At 52.2% G+C, this 22,277-nt stretch overlaps 2 protein-coding genes and 1 long non-coding RNA gene across 52 annotated transcripts in view; 2 read left to right on the top strand and 1 right to left on the bottom strand.

Moving 5' to 3' along the window:
• Nucleotides 1-16,926, top strand: part of LOC123378959 (pleckstrin homology domain-containing family M member 1-like) — a 37,687-nt gene extending 20,761 nt beyond the window's left edge. The window contains exons 6-10 of one of the 2 annotated variants that reach the window (XM_045044334.1): nt 4,738-4,854; nt 7,499-7,769; nt 10,498-11,400; nt 13,700-13,845; nt 16,546-16,926. In XM_045044334.1, the coding sequence (XP_044900269.1) occupies nt 4,738-4,854; nt 7,499-7,769; nt 10,498-11,400; nt 13,700-13,845; nt 16,546-16,743 (1,635 nt within the window). In that variant the 3' untranslated portion in view covers nt 16,744-16,926. Of the gene's footprint in view, nt 1-4,737; nt 4,855-7,498; nt 7,770-10,497; nt 12,096-13,699; nt 13,846-16,545 lie in introns of those variants that run through there. The other variant, XM_045044335.1, reaches the window with a different exon arrangement.
• LOC105260083 (RAD52 motif-containing protein 1-like) overlaps nt 1-22,277 on the top strand; it is a 345,360-nt gene that overhangs the window by 192,432 nt on the left and 130,651 nt on the right. The gene's annotated exons all lie outside the window — the stretch shown is intronic.
• Nucleotides 7,197-13,702, bottom strand: LOC123381873. The gene is made up of 3 exons (XR_006589401.1): nt 13,240-13,702; nt 12,342-12,508; nt 7,197-7,431 (listed from the first exon to the last, which is right to left on the bottom strand). It is a non-coding gene; the product is annotated as an uncharacterized LOC123381873 (long non-coding RNA).

The following is a 22,277-nucleotide window of genomic DNA, read 5'->3' as shown; positions in this document are numbered from 1 at the left end:
AAATAACACAGCAATGAACATTCATGTACAAGTTTTTGTGTGGGTATATTTTTGATTGTCTTGGATGTATACCCAGCAGCAAAATCTCTGGGTCACATGGTAACTCTATATTTAACCTTCTGAGGAACTACCAAACTGTTTTCCAAAGCAGCGCCCCATTTTATATTCCCACCAGCAATGTATTCCATCCTCACCAACAGTTCTTACTGTCTTCTTAAAAATTGTCATTATAGCTAGCCGAGGGCACGAGCAGTATCTACTTATGGTTTTGATTTGTGTTTCTTTAATGACTAATGATGTCAAGCATCATCTTGTTTGTGTGACTTTTGGCCATTTGTAGATCTACTTTGGAGGAATGTCTATTCAGAACCTTGGCCCATTTTTATTTTATTTTGTTTATTTTTCACTTATTTATTTTGTGGGAGTGCGGGCATGAGTAGGGGAGGGGCAGAGAGAGAAGGAGAGTGAGTCCCAAGCAGGCTCCTTGCCGCTAGCACAGAGCCCGATGCAGGGCTTGAACTCACGAAACGTGAGGTCACAACCTGAGCCAAAACCAAGAGTCAGATGCTTAACCCACTGAGCTACCCAGGCACCCCTTGGCCCATTTTAAAATGGGATTATTTGTCGTTTTATTATTGAATTTTAATAGTTCTTTATATATTCTGGATTGTATACCCTTATTAAATACATAATTAGCAACTATTTCCTCCCATCCTGTGAGTTGTCGTTTCACTTTCTTGATGGTAACATTTACATCATAAATGTTTTCAATGTTGATAGAGTCCAGTCTACCTATTTTTTTCTTTCGCCATTTGTGCTTTTGGTGTCCCGTGTATACCCGTTTCCTAGCCCAAGGTCACAAAGATTGATGTGTTCTTCTAAAAATTTTATAGTTTTAGCTCTTACATTGAGATCTATGATCCATTTTGAGTTGACTTTTGTATATGGTATAACGACGAGGTCCAGCTCGATTCTTTTGCATATTGATGGACAGTGGTACCAGCACCGTTTGTTCAAAAGACTATTATTTCCCCCTTTAGAACGTTTTCGAGGAATGCTGTAAAGTGATCTTTAGTACACATCTCAGTGAGTAATTATATACGATGTACCCTCTATGACCACCCTCCAGATGGAAACATAGAACATTTCCAGCCCACCAGAAGGCTCTCTCATGCCTTGTCCCATTGTTCCCCTCTAAAGGAAGCCTCTATTCTGACTTCTAGCACCGTAGATTAATTTCTCCTATTGTTCGACTTCATTCGTATGAAAGGAACTGTACAATGTATACTCTTTTGCTTCTTTCACTCAGCATTATGTCTGTGTGGTTCACCTGTGCATATAGCATGAGGCTATAGTTTGTTCTTTTCCATTGTTCTGTAGCATTCCATTGTAAGAGTATATCACAGTGCATCTATCCATTCTCCTGCTAACAGACATTTGGGTTGTTTCCAGGTTTGGGCTATTATGATGAAAGCTGATGTGAACATTCTTACATTTGTATTTCGGTGAACCCCTCTGCACTCTTTTCTGGGGGTATATATCTAGGAGCGGAATTGCCCAGTCATTGGGAAGGCATATGTTTACCTTTAGTGCATACTGCCAAGCAGTTTTCTAACAGTGCTTGCACTGACTTGTACTCGCATTGCAATATGTGAGCATTTTCATTGCTCTTTATCCTAGCCAGTGGGTCATGAGTCTTTTTCATTTCAGCCACTCTAATAGGTGTGCAGTGGGACCTCGCTGTGGTTTTAATTTGCATTTCCCTGATGACTAACGATCTTGATACCTTTTCGTTTGCTTATTGGCTGTTGGAAGTCTCTAAGTCATTGCTTCATTCTTAAATTGAGTTGTGTGTATTTCCTGATTCATTGGTAGAGGCTCTTTACATATTATGGATATGTCTTTTTAAACGTTTATTTTTTTTATTTTTTTTGGGACAGAGAGAGACAGAGCATGAACGGGGGAGGGGCAGAGAGAGAGGGAGACACAGAATCGGAAACAGGCTCCAGGCTCCGAGCCATCAGCCCAGAGCCCGACGCGGGGCTCGAACTCACGGACCGCGAGATCGTGACCTGGCTGAAGTCGGACGCTTAACCGACTGCGCCACCCAGGCGCTCCTGGATATGTCTTTTATTAGAGAAAAAAATATGTCGCATATACATATAGCAAACGTTTCTTCAAGTCTATGGCTTGCCTGTCTTTTTAACGTTTATTTATTTATTTTGAGAGAGAGTGTGTACGCTCATGCGCGTGCAGAAAAAGAGGGAGAGAGGAATGCCTGGGTGGCTCAGTCGGCTAAGCTCAGGTCATGATCTCGCGGTTCACGAGTTCGAGCCCTGCGTCGGGCTCTGTGCTGACAGCTTGGAGCCTGGAGCCTGCTTTGGATTCTGTGTCTCCATCTCTCTCTCTCTGCCCCTTGCCCACTTGCTCTCTCTCTCTCTCTCTCTCTCAAAAATAAACATTAAAAAACGAAAGAAAAAGAGAGGAAAGACAGAGAATCCCAAGCAGTCTCCGCACTGTCAGTGCAAAGCCTGACTTGGGGCTTGAACTCACAAACTGTGAGATCATGACCGGAGCCGAAATCAAGAGGTGGATGCTTAACTGATTGAGCCACCCAGGTGCCCCTATGGCTTGTGTTTTAAATCTCTTAATGGTATTTTTCGTGGAGCAGAAATTCTTGGTTTTAATGCTCTTCAATTTATTGGCCTCTCTGTTTGTGGTTTACGTATTTTGTGTCTATTTTTAAGATCTCTACCCAAAGCTGTGAAGACCCCTGTATTTTCATCTAGAAGCTTTGTTGTTTTACCTTTTGCAATTAGATGTATGATCCACTTGGGATTGAGTTTTGTGTATGGTGTGAGGTAAGAGTCAAAAGTCACGTTTTGTCCATACAGATATCGGACTGACTAGCACCACTGACTGAATGTGACTGTGTAAGCCATGTAGCTGTATAAGTGAGGTCACAGTCTCCATTTTTTACTATCCTGAAGAGTCTTCAGGGCCCAGAATGTCAGAGGACTCTGAAGGTTTTGAGCCGACAACTGTCAACACCCTGAAGGGTAAAGAAGAACGACTCCACAGCCCCCGGCTTGAGCTGGAAGCAGGGGGCTACCCCTAGGGTCTGGGGCTGCGCGCCCTAGCAGGATGCCACAGAGTGGCTGGCGTTGACCAAGCTGAGTTCACTCCCGTCCAAGACCTGACTCGTGTTGTGTCTCAGCTCCGACATCCTGTCTTGCCAGGGTCCCGGAGCTGATGGGACAGGGCAGCTTAACTTGTCACCCAAGCTCCTCTGGCCTCCGGCAGCTTCTGCCACCGCAGGCTCCTTTCAGCCCCAGGCTTTTCCATCTGCCCGGACCCTTTCCCAGCTCGCCCCTTTTCCTCACCCTTGTCTCCGCCTTCCCCCAGCACCCTGTCCCAAAAGCACCGTCCCCCGTGACTCCCTTCCCCATTTGCCTGCTTCACTTGATTTCCTGCCTCTGGACTCGAATACCGGCTCCGTGATACGGAAGAGCATGTCTGTTCCCTTCCGTAAGGTCAGCTCTGCACACCGTACCTGGGTGAGTGCAGGCGTAATTAATGGTTCTCGAACTCTCAGAGACTCTCGAGATGCCAGCTTGGGAGTTTACGCTGAGAAGTAGGCCGCCAAGTGCATGGGCTGGGCTGGTGGGTCTGACCAGGGCGGGCTCCGCCTCCCCGCAGGCCTCAGGGGACTCAGGTTGCTGAGAGCCCACAGGACCCACTCATCCCTCCACTAAGAAGATAGTCGCTGGGCACTCCCGTGCAGCCCACCTGGTGGACCCCCGGCTCCACCCCGCGTGTCACCCCTGTGAGTCTCATTTTCCTGTGCTTCTGTCACTTAGTCACTGCCGTTTATTTGACACTTTGGTGGCGTGGGGTGGGGGGGCGGGTGAGTAGAGGGTTCTGACTGTCAAGTCGTATAACCATGAGAGCCATTCAGTCTTTCTTTAAAAAAGAAACAAAAAACATTATTTTAAATTCATTCACCACAGAGGCCCTGCTCTGGGCCAAGCACCATACTCGGTACGGTGATGGGACAGGACGGACAAGGGCCCTGCTCCTTGGGGACAGACTCTGGATCAGGCGAGTCATTACCCACATCATAATTACACTGGTGACAAGTGCCAGGAAGGAAGGGGGCCGGGAGTGGGGGAGCTAAGGGGACTTCTATTTGTGGACTCCGGGGGGCTGTGAACGGATTTCTCAGTTGCACTCCAGAGGACGGTCTGGATTCTAAGACTTCACCCAGTGAAAGTGGCATTCCTCTGTCTCGGGCCCCTCGTGGCAGGTGCTGCCATGGCTTAGACCCGTGGTCTGTGGCGGTTTCCTCCACTGTTAGAGCGGCAGGGAACTGGCCAGATGTGGGGGCTTGAATGAGCAGAAGGTAGGAAGGCAGGTGGTAGGAAGGGGGAGGGGGAACAGTGGGGTGCTCCCCCCACACCCCGCTTGGTGACCGGGGGCCCTGGCTGGGGCACAGCTACAGAGCTCCGTCCAGGCCTGTGTGCAGTAGCTCCAAGGACCCAGTGTTCCCACTGGTTTTGTCTGTTGTCTAAGAGAACAAAAGATGTTTCCTGGAGTATCATTTCCTGGGGGCTGACCTGTGGCCGCTGGACCGAGTCTGAACACTTCCCGGCCGTCTCCCTCGCCTCCTCGGAGAGAGAAGCCCTCACCAGTGAACATATATCACCTCACAATTCACATTTGTCTCCTTCCTTCCAGTCCCCTTGCCCCAGCCTTGTTATTTTATGCCAAAGACGTTTGATACTCAAGAATTATTCCCTCATCTGTGATAACTCTGTGCCAGGCAAAAGAAGAGTGGCCATTGCGTACAGCTTGGTAGGTGCTGGGTGGGGTGGGCAAAGACTGCCGTGGGAGCCCCGAGGAGTCCCTGACCCAGCTAGGCAGCGGGAGGAGTGTAGGCTGGGGAATAGTCAGGAAAGCTTCCCCGAGGAGGTGATGGACGGCCCCTGAGCTGAGTCTTAAGGAATAGTGAGCTGGGAGGCCGCAGGACTTCCCAGGTGTGTGTGCCAGGCTCTGTGGGGCTCCTGGCCATTTTCCTCGGGGAGCTCCCCTGGGTCTCTATGGCCCAGGCAGGCTTTGTTCAGAATCTTGTGTTGCAAATGCTTCCCAAGTAGCCACCCTGATTGACACATTGTCCTGTCACTGCCTGAAGGAAGCACCTGCTAATTCCGAGGGTTTTCAGAGGGAGCCCTGGAGCCCAGCTCTGAGGCCCCGATACTCCCGACTCAGAGTTCTCCACTCTTGGCTTAAGGTGCCATAAAGCATCTGAATGGATTAAACTGTGCAAACCAATCCCTCTAGGGCAGCCTCAGCCTTACTCCCCTTCCGTGTCTACGGGAGCAGAGAGGGCAGTCTCATTTAGGGGGTGGAAATAGCAACTTCAGGGTGAGGTTGGTGACACTTAACAAAATAGCTGGGCTGGACCCACCTCTCGTGTGAGTCACTTCCTCTGTGTAGACAGCCACTTAGGGCAGTCCAGCCAGCTTTCTTCTTGCCTCTGCTCATCCATGCTTAGGCACAGAAAGGCAGGGAGTGCTTGAAATGGGGGAGGGGGGAAGCTCAAATCCCTTCCCACAATTCTGTGACCCCAGACCCACCCCCCTTCTCCCACTGGTGAGCAGCTTCAGTCTCAGCAACAGAAGGGGTCCTGGGTCCTGCTCACCCATGCCTCCCTCATCTCAAACCCTATAAGCAGGGCTGACAAACTGTAGTCCTTCAATAACTGGTGCTGGGATGATGGGATGTCCACCTGCGACAAAATAAAGGTAGACCCCTTCCTCACACCATACACAAGAATTAACTCAAAATCAGTTGGAGACTTAGGGGAGCCTGGGTGGGGTGGCTCAGCCGGTGAAGCCTCCGACTTCGGTTCAGATCATGGTTTGTGAATTCGAGCCCCACGTCGGGCTCTGTGCTGACGGCTCAGAGCCCGGAGCCTGCTTCCGATTCTGTGTCTCCCTCTCTCTCTCTGCCCCCCCCCCCCCCCACTCTCTCGCTGTCTCTCTCAAAAATAAATAAACGTTAAAAAAATTTTTTTAATAGGCAAAGAATTCGAATAGACATTTCTCCCAAAGAAGATCTACTGGTGTCCACTGAGCACGTGAAAAGATGCTCGGTGTCATTGTCCTTAGACACTGGGGAAATTGCAAACCCAAACCACAAGACGGTACTTCACACACGTGAGGATGGCTATAATCAAACAGATAATAAAAACGTTGGAAAGGATGTGGAGAAATTGGAATCCCCATATGTGGTGGGAATGTAAAATGGTGTAGTCACTTAGGGAAAGAGTTTGGAAATTCCCCAGAAAGTTAGACATAGTTACCGAATGGCCCATCAGTTGCACTCCTAGACATGTACCCAACGGAACGGAAAACATACGTCCACACAGAAATGGTTACGTGAATGTTCGTGGCAGCATTATTCATAATTGCCCCAGAGCAGAGACAACCCAGATGCCCATCAGCTGATGAACGGACAGACCAAATGTGCTACATCCATACCTTGGAATACTAGTTAGTAATAAAGAAATACTGATGCCTGCCACAACATGGATGGACCTAGAAAACCTGATGTTCAGAGAGAAGGCAGACACAAAGACCACATTTATAAGATTCCTTTTATATTGGGGCACCTTGGTGGCTCTTGATCGTTCAACTCTTGAGCGTTCAACTCTTGATCTTGGCTCCGGTCGTGATCCCAGGTTCGTGAGATTGAGCCCCACGTCAGGCTCCACACTGAGTGTAGAGCCTGCTTAGGATTCTGTCTCTCTCTTTCTCTGCCTGTCTGTCCCCCTCCCCTGCTCATGCTGTCTCCCCCACACACACCCCGAAATAAATAAATATACATACAAATGAATAAAAAGAGAAACCATAAATGAAGATTCTGTTTATGTAAACAGAATGGACAGATCTCTATGGGGCGCCTGGGTGGCGCAGTCGGTTAAGCGTCCGACTTCAGCCAGGTCACGATCTCGCGGTCCGTGAGTTCGAGCCCCGCGTCAGGCTCTGGGCTGATGGCTCGGAGCCTGGAGCCTGTTTCCGATTCTGTGTCTCCCTCTCTCTCTGCCCCTCCCCCGTTCATGCTCTGTCTTTCTCTGTCCCAAAAATAAATAAAAAAAGTTGAAAAAAAAAAATTAAAAAAAAAAAATAAAAAAAGAATGGACAGATCTCTAGAAACAGAAAGTAGATTAGTGGTGGCCTAGAACTGGAGCGGTTGAGGGGAAATGGGAACTGACCGCTCCCGAGCACGGGGTTTCTTTCTGGAGGAATGACAATGTTCTGAACTTCGTGGTGCTGGTTGCACAACTCCGTGAATACACTGAAACTATTCAGTCGTGCGCTCTAAATGGGTTCCTTTGATGATCGGTGAATTGTGTCTCCATCAAGGTGTCTGTAAAACAAAACAAACACACAAAAACCTTCAACCACCACCTATGTCTTCCCTCCCTTCCCACTAGAAGAGCAGGAGCTGGATCTCAGAGGATGACTTCTACCGGCCTCCCCAGGAGCCGCCCGCAGAGAGCCCTTCAGAACACTCCGTGGCTTCTTCCGGAGGGACTCCGGAGTCCAGGCCTGGGCTCCTCCGGCATTTTTCTCAAGGGCCAAGGAAAAGCCACTCCACGGGGGCCTTAGACCAAGCCTGCGTGCCTTCCCCAGGAGGCCGGCCAAGCAGGGCAGCGGCGGCCCAGGAGCACCAGAACTTCAGGGTGGTGCACCGCAGGCAGATGGGTAGGTGACCGCAGGGTTCCAGTGACCTTGCCGCGGGGACAGTGCCTTTCGGAGAGCAGTGCCAGAGCCCTCTTTTCCATTCCCGGTTGGGTAGTGTATTCTCACGAGCAAAACCTCTTCCCAAAATGTAATCAGGAACACCCTTGCTGAGTAATTCAGGGAAGCATTTCAGGAAAAGTGCTATATTTTCTCATGAGAGCTCCACAGTATCATGCCCCGAAACCTGTTTCATATATTGAAATACTGAAACTTTCCCCCCGAGGTCGTGTGACTATGCACGACTCTGGGTTCTGCCTGTAGCTCAGAGCAAACCCTGCCTCCGGAAGGCGTTTCAGTGCCCCTTCCCGAGACCTCTGTCTTCGAAGGTTTGTTTAACAGCTCTGGTGGGGGTGTATCAGCTCTGCCATCTGTTAGCCGTCCTCTGTGCGCTGTTTACAATGAGGCCAGCTCGAGTTCCGCACCCTGTGCAATTCTGAAAAGCATTCAGTAACCATAAGCGAATTTCTCCACAACCCCCACAAACAGAAAAGTCTGCCCTGGAGCCGGTCTCTTTCTCACTTCATTTTCTGTTTGCCGTGACCCAGCAGACGATTCCGGCCAGGTTCCTAGCTCAGGAGAGCCCTGGTCTCCACACAGGCTTCTTTTAAGTTTTTCTTGTAGTCCGTGTAACCATGCCAGAGAAAGTGTGCCTCATGCCTAGGCCGTCAGGTTCCCTGAAGGGTAGGAAGACCCTATACAATTATCTGAAATCTCCAAGGCTACTTCAGGCTGCGGAAGAGAGAATTGTGCGTCCTTTGGACCCCCCAGTTGCTGGCAGAGCCCTAGGAACAGGGAGCATAGAGGGGTGTGTGGTGTCCAGGCACACGCTCATTCAGCGGGTATTTATTAAGTATCTGTGCTGTGCCAGGCTGTTCTGGGTGCTGGGGACACAGCAGGAAGCAAAGCAACGTCCCTGTCTTCACAGACTTCTTATATCCTAGTGCAAGAGGCAGGGAAGAAGGGAATTAACAAGTAAATGTATTGTATGGACTGGTGATAATAATTGCTATGGAGAACTTGGGGAGTGCGGGGGGGGGGGGGAGCGTACTATTTCATATGGGTGGCCAAGGAAGCCCTCACAGATAAGGTGACATTTGAGGAGATGTGCAGGGAGAGAGGCAGGAAGGCACGGGCCGACCTGTGTGGCTCCAGCAGGGGAACAGATACAAAGATCCTGCCATGGGTACGTGCCCAGGAAACCAAGGAGATGGGAAGGGGGTGGTTAGAGATGTGGGCGGAGTGACGGAGGGCCTCGCGGGCCACAGGAGGGACGTTAGCTTTCCCTCCGAGGGAGATGGCAGTCATTGCAGGGTTTGGGGCAAAGGGACGTGATCTGACTTCCTTTAAATGGGGAGTCATCCTGGCTCGTATGTTGAAGGACCTCAGGGGAGAGAGACCAGTCAGGAGGCTCTCGCCATAAGCCAGGCCAGGGGTGACAGCCGTCGGAGCCCGTGTGGTAGCGGTCGAGGTGGTGAGAAGCAGAGGGTTCCGGATGTGCCAGCAGGATTCGCTGATGGGCTGCGTGTGTATGTGTGTGACAGACAGGAAAGGTTTTTAGCCCAAGCAGCTCGAAGGATGCAGTTTGCCATTTATGAGATGAGGGATGTTGGGAGAAAAGCTGGTTTGCAGTGGGAGGGGCAGGGATTGATTTTCGGGCATGTCAATTTTGAGATGCCTATTAGATATCAGCCGTACATGGCGCAGGCGGAGATCTGAACCTGAAGTTCAAGGGCGAGGTTCAGGCTGGAGATAAACGCTGGGGAGTTGTTGGCATAAAGCCCTGAGCGTAGGCACGATCAGGTAGGAGGCGGGTGTCAATGGAGAAGGGGACCCAGGACTGAGCTCTGGGGTGCTCCAATGTTGACATGTCAGGGAGAGGCGGAGGAGTGAGCCGGGGGACAGAAGAGTGGCCCGTCGTGGCGGAGGAGTACCCAGAGTGGCCCCTCAGCAGCCGTGTGAGGGAAGTGTCTCATGAGGGAAGGAGGGTCTCAGCTGTGTCCTGAGATACTGATGGGTCAGGCCAGATCGGCAGCAAGGATTAGCCTTGGGATTTGGTGACAAGGAGGGCATGGGGCTTCCCAAGTGCCGTTTCAGTGGAAGGAGGGGACAAAAACCTGACTGGAGCAGATTCAAGATGGAACGGGAGCAGGGGAACCAGAGACAGTTGTGACACCTCCTCGAGGTTTTCTGTAAAGGGGACAGAGGAACAGGGTGGTAATTAGAGATGTGAGTGCCATCAAGAAAGCTATTTTTAAAGATGGCAGAAATAACAGCGTGTTTGTGTGCTGATGGGAACGAGCCAGGAGGGAAGGGAGAAAGCAGTGACACGGTGGGGGTGGGGGGGGTGCTGCTGGAGAGACGTCCCTGTCCTTGAGTGGGCGGTGGGGAGGGGTCCCCTGTGCAGACGGGGGAGTTGGCCTCAGACTGAGCCAGAAGTTCATCCCCGGTGACAAGGGGGACGTCTGAGTGTGGGTACAGATGCCATAGTGAGGGCTCTGTGGAGGTAATTTTTTTAGTCCTTTTTTTTTTTTCCTCAGTAAAATTCAGGAACAAGGTCAACAGCTGAGGGTGCGGATGGGACGAAGGCACTCCTAAAGCGTTCTCGCGGCAGCCCCTGTCCCCACCCGCTGCGGGGCCTCGGGAGGTAGAGGCTTGGCCCGCCGTCTAAAGTGCCTCTTTCTGCCCCCAGGGCTGTCCAACCCATTCCGGGGTCTCATGAAGCTGGGCACCGTGGAGCGGCGGGGGGCGATGGGCATCTGGAAGGAACTCTTCTGCGAGCTCTCCCCTCTGGAGTTCCGCCTCTACCTGAACACCGAGGAACGCACCTGCGTGGAGAACTGCTCCCTGCTGCGCTGCGAGGCCGTGGGGCCAGCCCACGGCGACGGCCGCTTCGAGCTGGTCTTCTCTGGCAGGAAGCTGGCCCTGCGGGCCTCCTCCCAGGACGAAGCCGAGGACTGGCTGGACCGGGTGCGGGAGGCCCTACAGAAGTGCCGGCCCCAGCAGGAGGATGAGTGGGTGAACATCCAGTACCCGGAGCAGCCCGAGGACCCCCCAGACGCCCCCCAGGGTGGCCTCCCCTCCCACCCGGACCCACCCACTGAGCCCGAGACTCTCCAGGGCACGCAGTTCTGTTGGTCCTCTGCCCAAGTTCCCGAGCCAGACGCTATTAAAGAATCCCTTCTGTACCTGTACACGGACAGGACCTGGATGCCCTATATTTTTTCCCTATCCTTGGAGTCTCTGAAATGCTTCCGAGTGAGAAACAACGAGAAAATGTTAAGTGACAGCCACGGAGTTGAGACCATCCGAGACATCCTGCCAGACACGAGCCTCGGGGGCCCATCCTTCTTCAAAATCATCACGGCCAAGGCCGTCCTGAAGCTGCAGGCCGGGAATGCTGAGGAGGCCGCCCTGTGGAGGGAGCTGGTGCGCAAGGTCCTGGCGGAGGAGGCGGTGACACTGGGCGGGAGTCTGGACGAAAACTGTCAGGAGGTGCTGAAGTTCGCCACGCGGGAGAACGGCTTCCTGCTGCGGTACCTCGTGGCCATCCCCACGGAGAAAGGCCTCGACTCCCAGGGCTGCTTCTGTGCAGGTGCCCCCTTGCTGTCCCGCCACCCCCAGCCTGCCCGCCTCACTCTGCCTCGGGTGGGGCTCCCGATTTAGTCTCTCTGCCCTTTCCTGGCTCTCCACGAGCGCCCCCATGCCACCCCTGGGATGTTGCAGCAGACGTAGCCTCTGCTCCTCCCCAGCACCCACCGAGGCCAGCAGCCATGCCGAGGGTTGGGACCTGTGGGTGCACAGCTCTGCCGGGTGCTGCTGTCTCTGCTCAGGGAGCTCCATCCAGGGAGCTGTGCTCTCCGCCCCCTTCATTATTATATCACCCTATCATTGGATTCTTTTGGAGCAGGGGCACGGCACCCTTGCAGATACTTCTGCATGCTTTTGCAAGTGCACACAGTCTTTTTCGCTTAACCAAAATGGGCTCATCCTACTGAATGCTGTGCAATAGAACATTCTCCGATGGTGAAAATATCCTAGATCGGTGCTAATATGGTAACTACAAGCCACCTGTGGCCCCTGAGGACTTCAAATGTGGCTAGTGTGACTAAGGAACCAAATTTTCAGTTTAACTTAAAGGTATTTAAATTGAAATGGGCACCTGAGGCTTGTGGCCACCGTACGGGCCAGCACAGCTGTATATATTGTTCTGCAACTTGGTTTTGTTCTACTGAGGAATGTATTATGGATATTATTCTACGTCAGTACATCTGCCGTATCATTACTGTCCTCAAGTCTGATTCTTCTGTGTGGGACCACCGGGCCAGCTGCTTTATTTGGATTATTTAATTTAGTCCTAACAATAACCTGTCCTGTGGTGAAGCCAGATGAGGACCTTGACGGTCCTAGAGCCTCGCTCTGGCCGTGTCTCCGCAGGGCCTCTCCACCCCATTGCTTTTCAAGGCAGTGAGATATTCCATGGCTCACGTTCCATTTTTAGCTCTTCTCCCCGACCCAGACCCCTGTTTCCATCACCTTCGGTTCTCCAGGGGGACTGTGAGGATTTGGCCCTGCCGCAGGGTGCCCTAGCAGGAGACGCGGCTGCAGGTGGTTTGGGGACCATCCTGTTGGCTGGAGCCTGTGGGACCGGAGGGGAAAGTCTGCTTCGGGCATCCGGAAGGAAGTGGTCTGCGGTTTTCTTCCTGCAGAAGACATTTTCAAGTCCCTGCTCACTCCCTCCTCACACCCGCCAACCCCTAACACTCACGCTCTGCACTTTCCGCCTGTGGGTGTTGGGCTCGGGGAGGAGGCCAGGCCCCCCAGGGCTGGTGAGGAGGGTCCCCCAGTGGGTGTGAATGCTGGCAGGGGGCGGCTCTCACTGTGCCTCTCACCTGCCAGCCCTCAGGCCGAGACTGAATCTGGGGGCTTGGGCTTCCTTCCTGCTGCAGGCATGGCTTTGTGGCCGGGTGGATGCCCACCGCCGGCATCTGGCTGTATTTCATGGTTCACAGGGCACTTTCAAAGCCTCATCTCCTTTAAACTTGGTCATCATCCCCACAGGAGAGCAAGGAGCAGCTGAATTTTATAGATACTGAAATGGAACCTCGTAAAACCTCGGCGAAGGTTAGGATGAGGCAGCTATTAGGCAGAAGAGCCAGCCCTTCTCGTCCCAAGGCCGGAGGGCCTCTTTCCCCTGGCCCTGTGGGAGGCAGGCATGTGCTCAGGATCTGAGCCCCACTCTGACTCTCACCGCCCGCCGCTGTGGAGGGACCTCCAGCAGAGGAGCTGAAGCCGGACCCTGCACCACTGTCCTGAGATGTCCGGCCTCTCTGACTCCAAGCTGGCACCAGGCAGTGTCCAGACGGTCCTGCCTCCGGTTGGCCTCCCCACCTACTCCCTGCCTGTCGGCCGGCCCCGTGTCCCCAGCTCCTACCCTGCTTGCTGAGGCGCTGACTCGGTCGCTTCCGTTTCTGGGCCCCAGTGGAGGGGTGGGCCTACGGGAGGTTGGCATTGGTGAGCAAGCAGTGGGAACACTGAACACAGGCAGCTAGGTAGAAGAGGATGTGGGCTCTAACACCAACCCAACCCAAATCCGATTACCGGCTCTGCCGCTTAGTCGTCCCGTGACCGGGCAGGTCTCCTGACCTCTCTGTGCACCGACTGCTTCGGCTGCAAAATGACAGCGATGATTGTTAACGGTGTTTTGTCGTAAAGACTAAGTAATGGGGTTGTTTCTCAGCGGTGGGCATGTGAGTGACGGTTGTTTGATCTTTGTGTCCTCCTTTTATGTCTGCCCCTTCCTTAGATAGCAGGTCCTTCTGCCTAGGAGCTTCTGCGTTGTCCCCAGACTCTGGCCCCGCCACTGCTCACTCTCCTGCCGTCCCTCTCCCCAGGCTGCTCCCGGCAGATTGGCTTCTCGTTTGTACGACCCAAGCTTTGTGCCTTCTCTGGCCTCTATTACTGCGACATCTGCCACCAGGACGATGCCTCGGTGATTCCGGCCAGGATCATCCACAACTGGGACCTCACCAAGCGCCCGGTAAGCCTTGGGCCCAACCAGTCGTGGCCACACAGGGCTGAGGAGTGACAAAGGAATGGTCGCTCCCCTTTGTTGCTGCTCTTCGTGTGGAGGAGTTTGGCTCTAGGGAATTTAGGGTCACTGGTTCAGGCCCCATGATGGTGGGAGGGCCAACCAAGAAAAAACTGTGCTGCTGGTCTGTAGCCCCTGGGCAGAACTCTGTCAGTGCCTGCCTCGTTCCTCAGGTGGAGGTCTGAGGGTGGTTCTCTGCAGCTCCCGTGGCCACGGACAAAACTGTTTAAGGCACCAGCAACTAGAGGGAGAGGAAGAATAGATAAGGAAAGATAGTTAGGATAGATTATATTTCTAGATGGATGGGGGATGGGTGGGTAGATAGTTGTGAGTAGATAGATGGGCGGATGGGTTGGCGGGTGGATGTAGACAGATGGTTGGGTGAATGGATGTGGATGGAGGGATGGGTAGATGGATGTGGACCGATGGACGGGTGGATGGATGGGTGGGCTGGCCAACTGGCTGTACTTCCCCTTGGAGCAGTCAGCCTTTTCTGTATATTTGTTTACATACATTTGTAAAGTTGGGATCACTCTGGACTCATACTGATTTATAACAGGCTCTGTCCACTTGGTACCATTTCGTGTGATTTAGTCTTGAGTACTTTTTTATGTTCACCAAATGCTTTTGAATAAGATGTATTCTAAGATCTCTCTTTTCTTCTTCTCCACCTGAGCTTACCCACTTGCCTAGCTATGTTACCATTAGCAAATTATTTAACTTCAGTTTCCTCATCTATAAAGAAGCATTAATCAGTACCTGCCTCAGAGGACATTACAGGAGATGGCACCCGCCAGTCTCTTAGAGCCTTACATCAGTGCCCTTTCTTTCTCCTGAGGCCTGCCACACCTTCAGCCCCTCATTCACTTGGTCAGGGCCTGCCTGGAGGAGCACAAACTTGGCTGTCTCCCAAAGGCACAGATTTCTGCTTAAGACAGACACAGAAGCACAAAGAAGCAGCTATTTGTTTCTCAAGACCCAGGCCTATTGGCCATGCAGTCTTGACGTGTGGCTGTGTCGTCAGAGCACAGGGAACGTGACTCTTAGATTCCGTGCCACCCCAGCCTCCACCTTGCTGGGGACCGGAACCCCAAGGACATTAGCTTCACTTTGGCTTTTTGTTGGTTACCTTGTCCTCACTCCTGCCCTCAGTGGTAAGTATTTAACTAACTGCATATAGAATATTAAACCTCAGAACCGCCACAGATGCAAATAATTCTTTGGCCATAAAACACACTCGCTATTTACAACATCCGGACAACTTTTTTTTTTATTTTTTATTTTTTGCATTTATTTATTTTTGAGAGAAAGAGAGAGAGAGAGAGAGCACGAGTGGGGGAGAAGCAGAGAGGGGGAAGACTCAGAATCCAAAGCAGGCTCTAGGCTCTGAGCTGTCAGCACAGAGCCCGACATGGGGCTCAAACCCGTGAACCGTAAGATCATGACCTGAGCCGAAGTCGGACGCTTCACCGACTGAGCCACCCAGGCGCCCCTGCACTATTATTATTATTATTATTATTATTATTATTATTATTTTAACCTAAACTCAAAATAATTCCGTAAGAGATGCTTTTCTTTTCCCCACTTTATAGACAAGGAAACTGAGTCCAGAGGTTAAATAAGTGTCACAAGGTCCTACTGGTAGGCAGTGGTAGAGCCAGGATTCGAATTCAATTCTGACTTGAAAGCCCGACTCCTAACCACTGCATGGTAGTTGATGGTGGAGACCATCTCAGATCCTCCGGCCTTCTTATTACACCAAGGAGGAGACTGAAGGGGAGAGAAGCTTCTTGGTAGTTAATGAGGCAGCCAAGTGTGCAGAGACAACACCTCAGTTTAGACCCGGGCTCTGCTTTCTGCAGGTAGATTGGATAAGCCACTTTCGCTTCTCTGAGCCTCCATTTACTCATCTGTAAAATGGGGGTGGTGACACCTCCCCCATTGAATTGTCATCAGCCCGAAGAAAGGATATGGTTGAGATCCGCAGCCCACCGTCGGGCAAATAGTAGGCGCTCAGTAACCGGCTGTGGCATTAGGGTCAGGGCCGAGGGTAGAACCTGTAACACCCTGTCAGTGGGAGAGGCTGGGATTGATCGCTCCCCTCCACACGGGGACTTGGGGGAGCTGGTTGGTGCTGCTGGCCAGAGCTTGGGGCGGGGGCGCTCGGGAAACCTTGTTAAGCTGTGTCTGATCTGTAGTTTCCTGTGGCTGGAGCCTGACTCAGACAGTCACCTGGTTCCTGAGTCGGCGCTGGGGCAGAGCCTGTTTCTGTTAGGCAGGAAAATGGGGGCTGGGAAGACAGGAAATAGTGGGAAGGATCTGTAGGCCCATGGGGAGAGGGGCATTGACCCAACGTGGCCGGGGAGGGACCGCAGCTAGTGCCTGGGAGGGAGAGTGGGTTTGGGAGTTAGGGCAACTGGGTTCAGATCTTGACTTTTATGAGCTGTGGACCTAGGCCCGGTCACTTCATCTCTGGTCCTCCGTTTCCTCATCTGTATAATGAAGATGGCACCGCTTCCCTTGGACGGTGGTGGCAAGGCGGGTGAGTGGGTGGGTAATACTGTGCCTGTCGCAGAGGTGCTCACCCAACGGCCATTCTGTCCCCCCCCCCCCCCAACCGCCACCGTCTGCCATCTGGTGGTGTCCCAGATCTGCCGGCAGGCTCTGAAGTTCCTGACGCAGATCCGGGCCCAGCCCCTCATCAACCTGCAGCTGGTGAATGCCTCGCTGTACGAGCATGTGGAGCAGATGCGCCTCGTCCGGAGGAGACGGGAGCAGCTGAAGCTTCTGGGGGATTACCTGGGCCTGTGCCGAAGTGGGGCCCTGAAGGAGCTGAGCAAGAGGTGAGCGTCCCGGACACACACACACACACACACACACACACACACACACGCATGCAGCTAGTGCCCGCCCAAGACGCCCCCTTAGGAAAAATGCCAGGGCCGAGCAGAAATCACCTTCCCACTAGGTTGGGGAAATTACCGCGAGCTTTGGGAGTGGTTTTTATTTGTTCATGTATTCATTCATTTACTCGTTCATCTAACAGTTATTTACTGAGAACATACCAAGTGCTCAGCACTGAGCCAGCTTTGTGAGCTCCACACTGAGCAAGGTAGACCCGGTCCTACCCTCTCACAGGGAAGGCAGATGAGTAAGCCTAGAGCTACAACAGCCTGTAGAGCTGCTACAACAGCCTAGAGGGAGCTAGAAGGGAGGCAGGATGCCTGGAAGTACAGAGGTGAGCCCTCTAATCCGGAGTGGAGGAGGGCAGAGCCGGGAAGACTTCCTGGAGGAATGTACATATAAGATGAGCCTTGGAGAATGAGTCAGAGTTAGAAAGGGGAAGACTCAGGAAAGAGTATTACAGATGGAAGGAATGGTGCGCTCAGGCCCTGAATGAAGGCCCCATACGAGGGAAGAACAGAGAGAGCTCCGGGGCGTGCAAGGAGGGAAGAGGGGCGCTGCCAGGACCCAGCGGTACTCGGCCACGTGGAGGCCCCCCAGGCAGGCGCACGCCGCGTGCACCCCGAAGTCGGTGCCCGCGCGCGCACACTCCTCTCCACTGGGCCCGGCAGCCTTTCCCTCCCTCGACACCCAGCAAAGAGAGGTTGCGGGGGGACTGGAACTGAGGGTCCCCAACCACGTTGGAGCAGGAGAGCAGAGTAGGAAAGGATGCGGGGGGAATAAGGGAGACCAAAGGAGGAAGGACTGAGGGTTTTGTGAGGGGGGACCACCTCGCTGTCTCAATTCCTCGGATGAGTGGTCTAGAGCCAGCCAGGCTGGGCCAGCAGGGCTCTGGGAGGCAGTGTCAGCGTGTGGCTTTGCTGGGCTAGAGGTGGGGGCGGGGGGCGGGGCGGGGCAGGCCAGGTGGCAGGGGCTGTTTGGAGAAAGGAAGGATTTCTGGGCCCGAGAGAGGCCAAGTCCGACACCTGCCCCCGAGCCCGGTGTACTTGATTTGGCTTTTCAAATATGCACTGAGGCGTCGTTCTTGCCTTGAGAGCTGAGTTATTCACACCCACTGGGCCCTGCTGGATAAGAGCACCAGTGAATGCAGGACCTGTAGGGAGAGCCAGCTAGTGCGCTGAGGTTGCACAGAGAGACAGTGACCCCTCGCCGTTTTCTGGGTGTGGAACTTTTAGTCCCCACGCAGGAGAGGGTGACAGCCTTCTGGTTCGAGGCGGGGACGCAAGGAGCTCCATTTCTCAGCCTCCCCTTGGGCTGATGGCTCGGAGCCTGGAGCCTGTTTCCAATTCTGTGTCTCCCTCTCTCTCTGCCCCTCCCCCGTTCATGCTCTGTCTCTCTCTGTCCCAAAATAAATAAAAAACATTGAAAAAAAATTTAAAAAAAAAAAGCAGCTGTTTATTTGTACCCTTATCTCACTTCCTTTCCTAGACCGCGACCTCTCTCGAGGGCAAGAGGAACCCGGTTTCCCCACAGCACACAAGACACGGTTACCACTCATTCATTGGGAGTTTATTGGAAGGATAAATGGGGGGGGGGGGGGTTAGTAACCGGACATATTTGACAGAGGAGATGCTTGCGCACAAGAGCCCAGCGGAGCGCAAGCTCCAGACCCACAACTGAGCAGTTTACTGGAAGCAGAGCGAGAACAGCCCCCCCCCAGCCTGCCTCCGCTGGGGAATGGCAGGTGTCCACCAGCTCTCCTGCAGCTTTGCTCTGAGGACCTCACGTCCCTACTTCTCCGACTGCCCTTGTCAACGCCTGACTCGATGCCGAAGGCCCGCCCCCCTACCCACGACTATGCTTCCTCGTCCCCGATCTGCGGCAGTGCCTCTGACTACCCTTAGCCTTTTTGTCCGGGCCTCTTCACCCGTCGCCCTCCTCTTCTGTCTCCGTCACCACCGGCAGGGCGCGCGCCGGGGCAGCCCTGGCCGGCAGGAGGGGGCGGGTCCTGCGACCGGAAGCCGGTAGCCGGAAGCCGGAAGGGGGGCCGTGAGGACGTGTTCCAAGGAAGCCAGGGCCGGACCCGGCGGGGCCGGCGACATGGAGCCGCTGTACCAGCAAACGCACAAGTGAGGGCCGCGTCGGGGCACGGGCGGGGGCGCAGCCAGGCTGGGCGAGGCCGGCTCCCTGGCTGGGGCCTCGGGCGCCCGCCCGTGTGGAGGCCGAGTCCTTCCGCCGGGGCGCTGCCGGGGGCGGCTCGGAAGTTCTGTCTCTGGCGGGATGCCCAAGACGGCGGCGGATGGAGGGTCCGGCCTGATGCGTGGGGACGCTGGGCCGGACGGCTCATGGGATCTTCGAGGCCGCGACTACCTGCTAAGTAGACTAGGTGAAGGGAAAGTCACACTTACAGGTTATAAATTGTTTGTCCAGCACCTGCCAGCTCACTGCTCTGGGTTGGTAGAGATGGTGGGAGTCAGGGCCCCTACACCTAGTTTACTATTCACTTGGAGAGCCCAGGGACGGCCGAAAAAAATCTAAGGTGTGGCAGGATTGGATGGAGTGTAAATGAACAATACAAACGGAATCTTCTTTAGTTTAGAAAGATCCATCATTGAGCTAAGGTCGTCAGAATAAGTTTCATTGTAACTCACAGCTCCTAAATGACGTCGGCCCCAACTCTTGATTGACACTAATCTGTTGTTGCTGCTACACTTTTTTCCCTTTTCTTTTGATTTGGTTTATACCAGAGACCATAATGATGAAGTGTTTGGTTTGAGTGCAAATATAAAACCTACTTTGTAACAGTTTTAAAACGACAGAATTTGCTCTTACCCTGGGAGCCCTATTCTCATATAAAAATTATAAGAAGGGACGGGTCGCCTGTGTGGCTCAGTCGGTTGGACGTCTGACTCTTGATCTCAGCTCACGGCTTGATCTCTGGGTGGTGAGTTCAAGCCCTGCGTTACGCTTCAAGCTGGGCGTGGAGACTACTTTAGAAAAAAAATTTTATATCTCTATATATGATGGAACTTAAATAATCAGACCTGTGAGTCCATTGGAAAAGGAATGAAATAGAATTATTTTTGTGTTACTAAGAAAGGACAGATCTTTTAGTGTGTCTTTCCCCGGAAGTATTGAACCAGTCCTGGGAGTTCTGGTTCTAGACTTCTTTTTCTGATCTATAAAATGTTAGTTTGGAGCTCATAAACTTTGAGGCTCCTTCAGCTTCACGATACTGGCGATTGAGCGTCTTAAAAGGAAACACACAATCCTGCGAGCGTCAGCAATTAACTTTTGCAGTTGCAGAAATTAATGATTGAGGCTGAATTGACACAACAGTAACTGAGCATCTTAATTTTGCTGGAACTTTGAACCCACTTTGTGGTTATCTCTGGCCATGTCCCTGACAGTACATTGGAATGAAATCAGTACTTGAAAGTTCTGTATCTTGAAAACTCGTTCTTAACTGCCTGAGCAATGAGTGGGGGAGGGAGGGGAGGTGAAAATCAGAATAAACATTTTATGCTTAAGTAATACTGCATTAGGATGAACTTTATAGATGAATAAGTGGCCAGGCTTCTATTTTTGATATTCAAGTGGTTGTAGAGGTGTCTATATTTGTCCCCTGTACAGTCTAGGATCACTCAGTGCCCTGGACCTTATTATCTCTAGAGATTCTTTTCGGTTTTAATTTTTTTAAAAAATATTTATTTTTGAGAATTAGAGTGTGAGTGGGGGAGGGGGAGAGAGAGAGAGAGGGAGCTACAGAGTCCGAAGCAGGCTCTAGGCTCCAAGCTGTCAGCACAGAGCCCAAAGCGGGGCTCGAACCCACGAATCGTGGGATCATGACCTGAGCTGAAGCCGGACACTTAGCCGACTAAGCCACCTAGGTCCCTCTATCCCTAGAGCTTCCGATTCAGTAGGTCTGGAGCACAAGAAGCTCTATTTTTAACAAGCTCTCCAAGTGATTTTGGTGAGCAGCTGGGTGTGAAAACTGTTACCTTATCTGAAGACCAGTTTTCCCTTTTTTTGATTTTGCCTTCTGGTGAGAGGCTAAATGTAGAAGCGGCAAGGTGGGTGAGGTGAAAATGACCAGATGGTTCCCACTACTTTTAAGTAAAGCAAAAACAACCACAAATATTTGTATGATGCCGTAAAGGTTACACAGCAATTTCATATTGCATTTGGATCTATGAGCCTTTAAATAGTTGTGATTATTTATTCATGTGTGTACCCTGTTTTATCGGAGACTGAGGCACCAAGGAGTTAAATGGCCTGTTCCTGGTTCCTCAGCCAGTCCATAGTGGGGCCAGAACTTGCAACCAGTATCTTTTAACTCTAAAACTGTTCCCTGCTCGTAGGGGTCAGAGGCAGCATGGATACAAAATAGGTGTATAGGAAAGGATGAGAGTAGTTCTATGGACTTTTAAAAAGCAATTTCAGGGGCGCCTGGGTGGCGCAGTCGGTTGAGCGCCCGACTTCAGCCAGGTCACGATCTCGCGGTCCGTGAGTTCGAGCCCCGCGTCAGGCTCTGGGCTGATGGCTCAGAGCCTGGAGCCTGTTTCCGATTCTGTGTCTCCCTCTCTCTCTGCCCCTCCCCGGTTCATGCTCTGTCTCTCTCTGTCCCAAAAATAAATAAACGTTGAAAAAAAAAATTAAAAAAAAAAAGCAATTTCATTTCTACAGACTGGATTTGTTTGTTTGTTTGTTTTTAGTCAGCAACAGTGACCTTGTTTTCTTACTATTAGGTCTCTCTGCTTGGTGATGTTATTACCTAAGCCCACCACGGACCCCATGTTGCACAGGGCTAAGACTTCTGGTTTCTAGTGTCCCCCTCCCCCCCCCCCCCCCCCCCCCCCCCCCGCCCGCCCCAAGTCCTGCCTGTGCATCACCTGTTCCTTATTGGCTTCAAGTGTGTTGTCTGAATTCCCAGTTCGGTTTAAAACAGGCTTGCCACATAGCAGTCCCCCCTATGCCATGCCTGCTTGCTTTGTTGTTTTGCATTTGATTTCCTCCCAGGCATGAAATGTAGAGATTGGAATCATTTTCTTGGCCGTATCTCTTCTAGTTCATTCAAAGCATTCGGAGCTTAGGTGGGAGAAGTCAGTATTGTTTCCCTGCAACTTTAAAGTTTGTCCATTTTGGCTTAGAAAACGGTATAAGCCACCTGAAGGGTGTTTATAGGGTGAGTGTTGCCATCATCTCTCACCCTGTCCTCCTAGACTTTAACAATTGGAAGGGACTGGCAAAATCTTCCATTCCAACTCCCTGTAGTCAGGAAGACCCTTTATAAAACCCGAAGCAGTTCGTGTACCCTGTGTTGAAACATGCAGGAGCTCTTTTTCTTCTTCCTTTTTTTCTTTTTTTTTAAGTTTAGAGAGAGAAAGAACACAGGTTGGGGGGGGTGCGCAGAGAGAGGGAGAACCCCAAGCAGGCTCCCAGCTGTCAGCGCAGAGCCCGCCCGACACGGGGCTCGA

This window comes from Felis catus, chromosome E1 (genome assembly GCF_018350175.1).
Source record: "Felis catus isolate Fca126 chromosome E1, F.catus_Fca126_mat1.0, whole genome shotgun sequence".
In the NCBI taxonomy this organism is placed as follows: domain Eukaryota; kingdom Metazoa; phylum Chordata; class Mammalia; order Carnivora; family Felidae; genus Felis; species Felis catus.
Note: the sequence above shows the minus strand (reverse complement) of the source record. Positions and strands in the feature narration are given on the sequence as shown.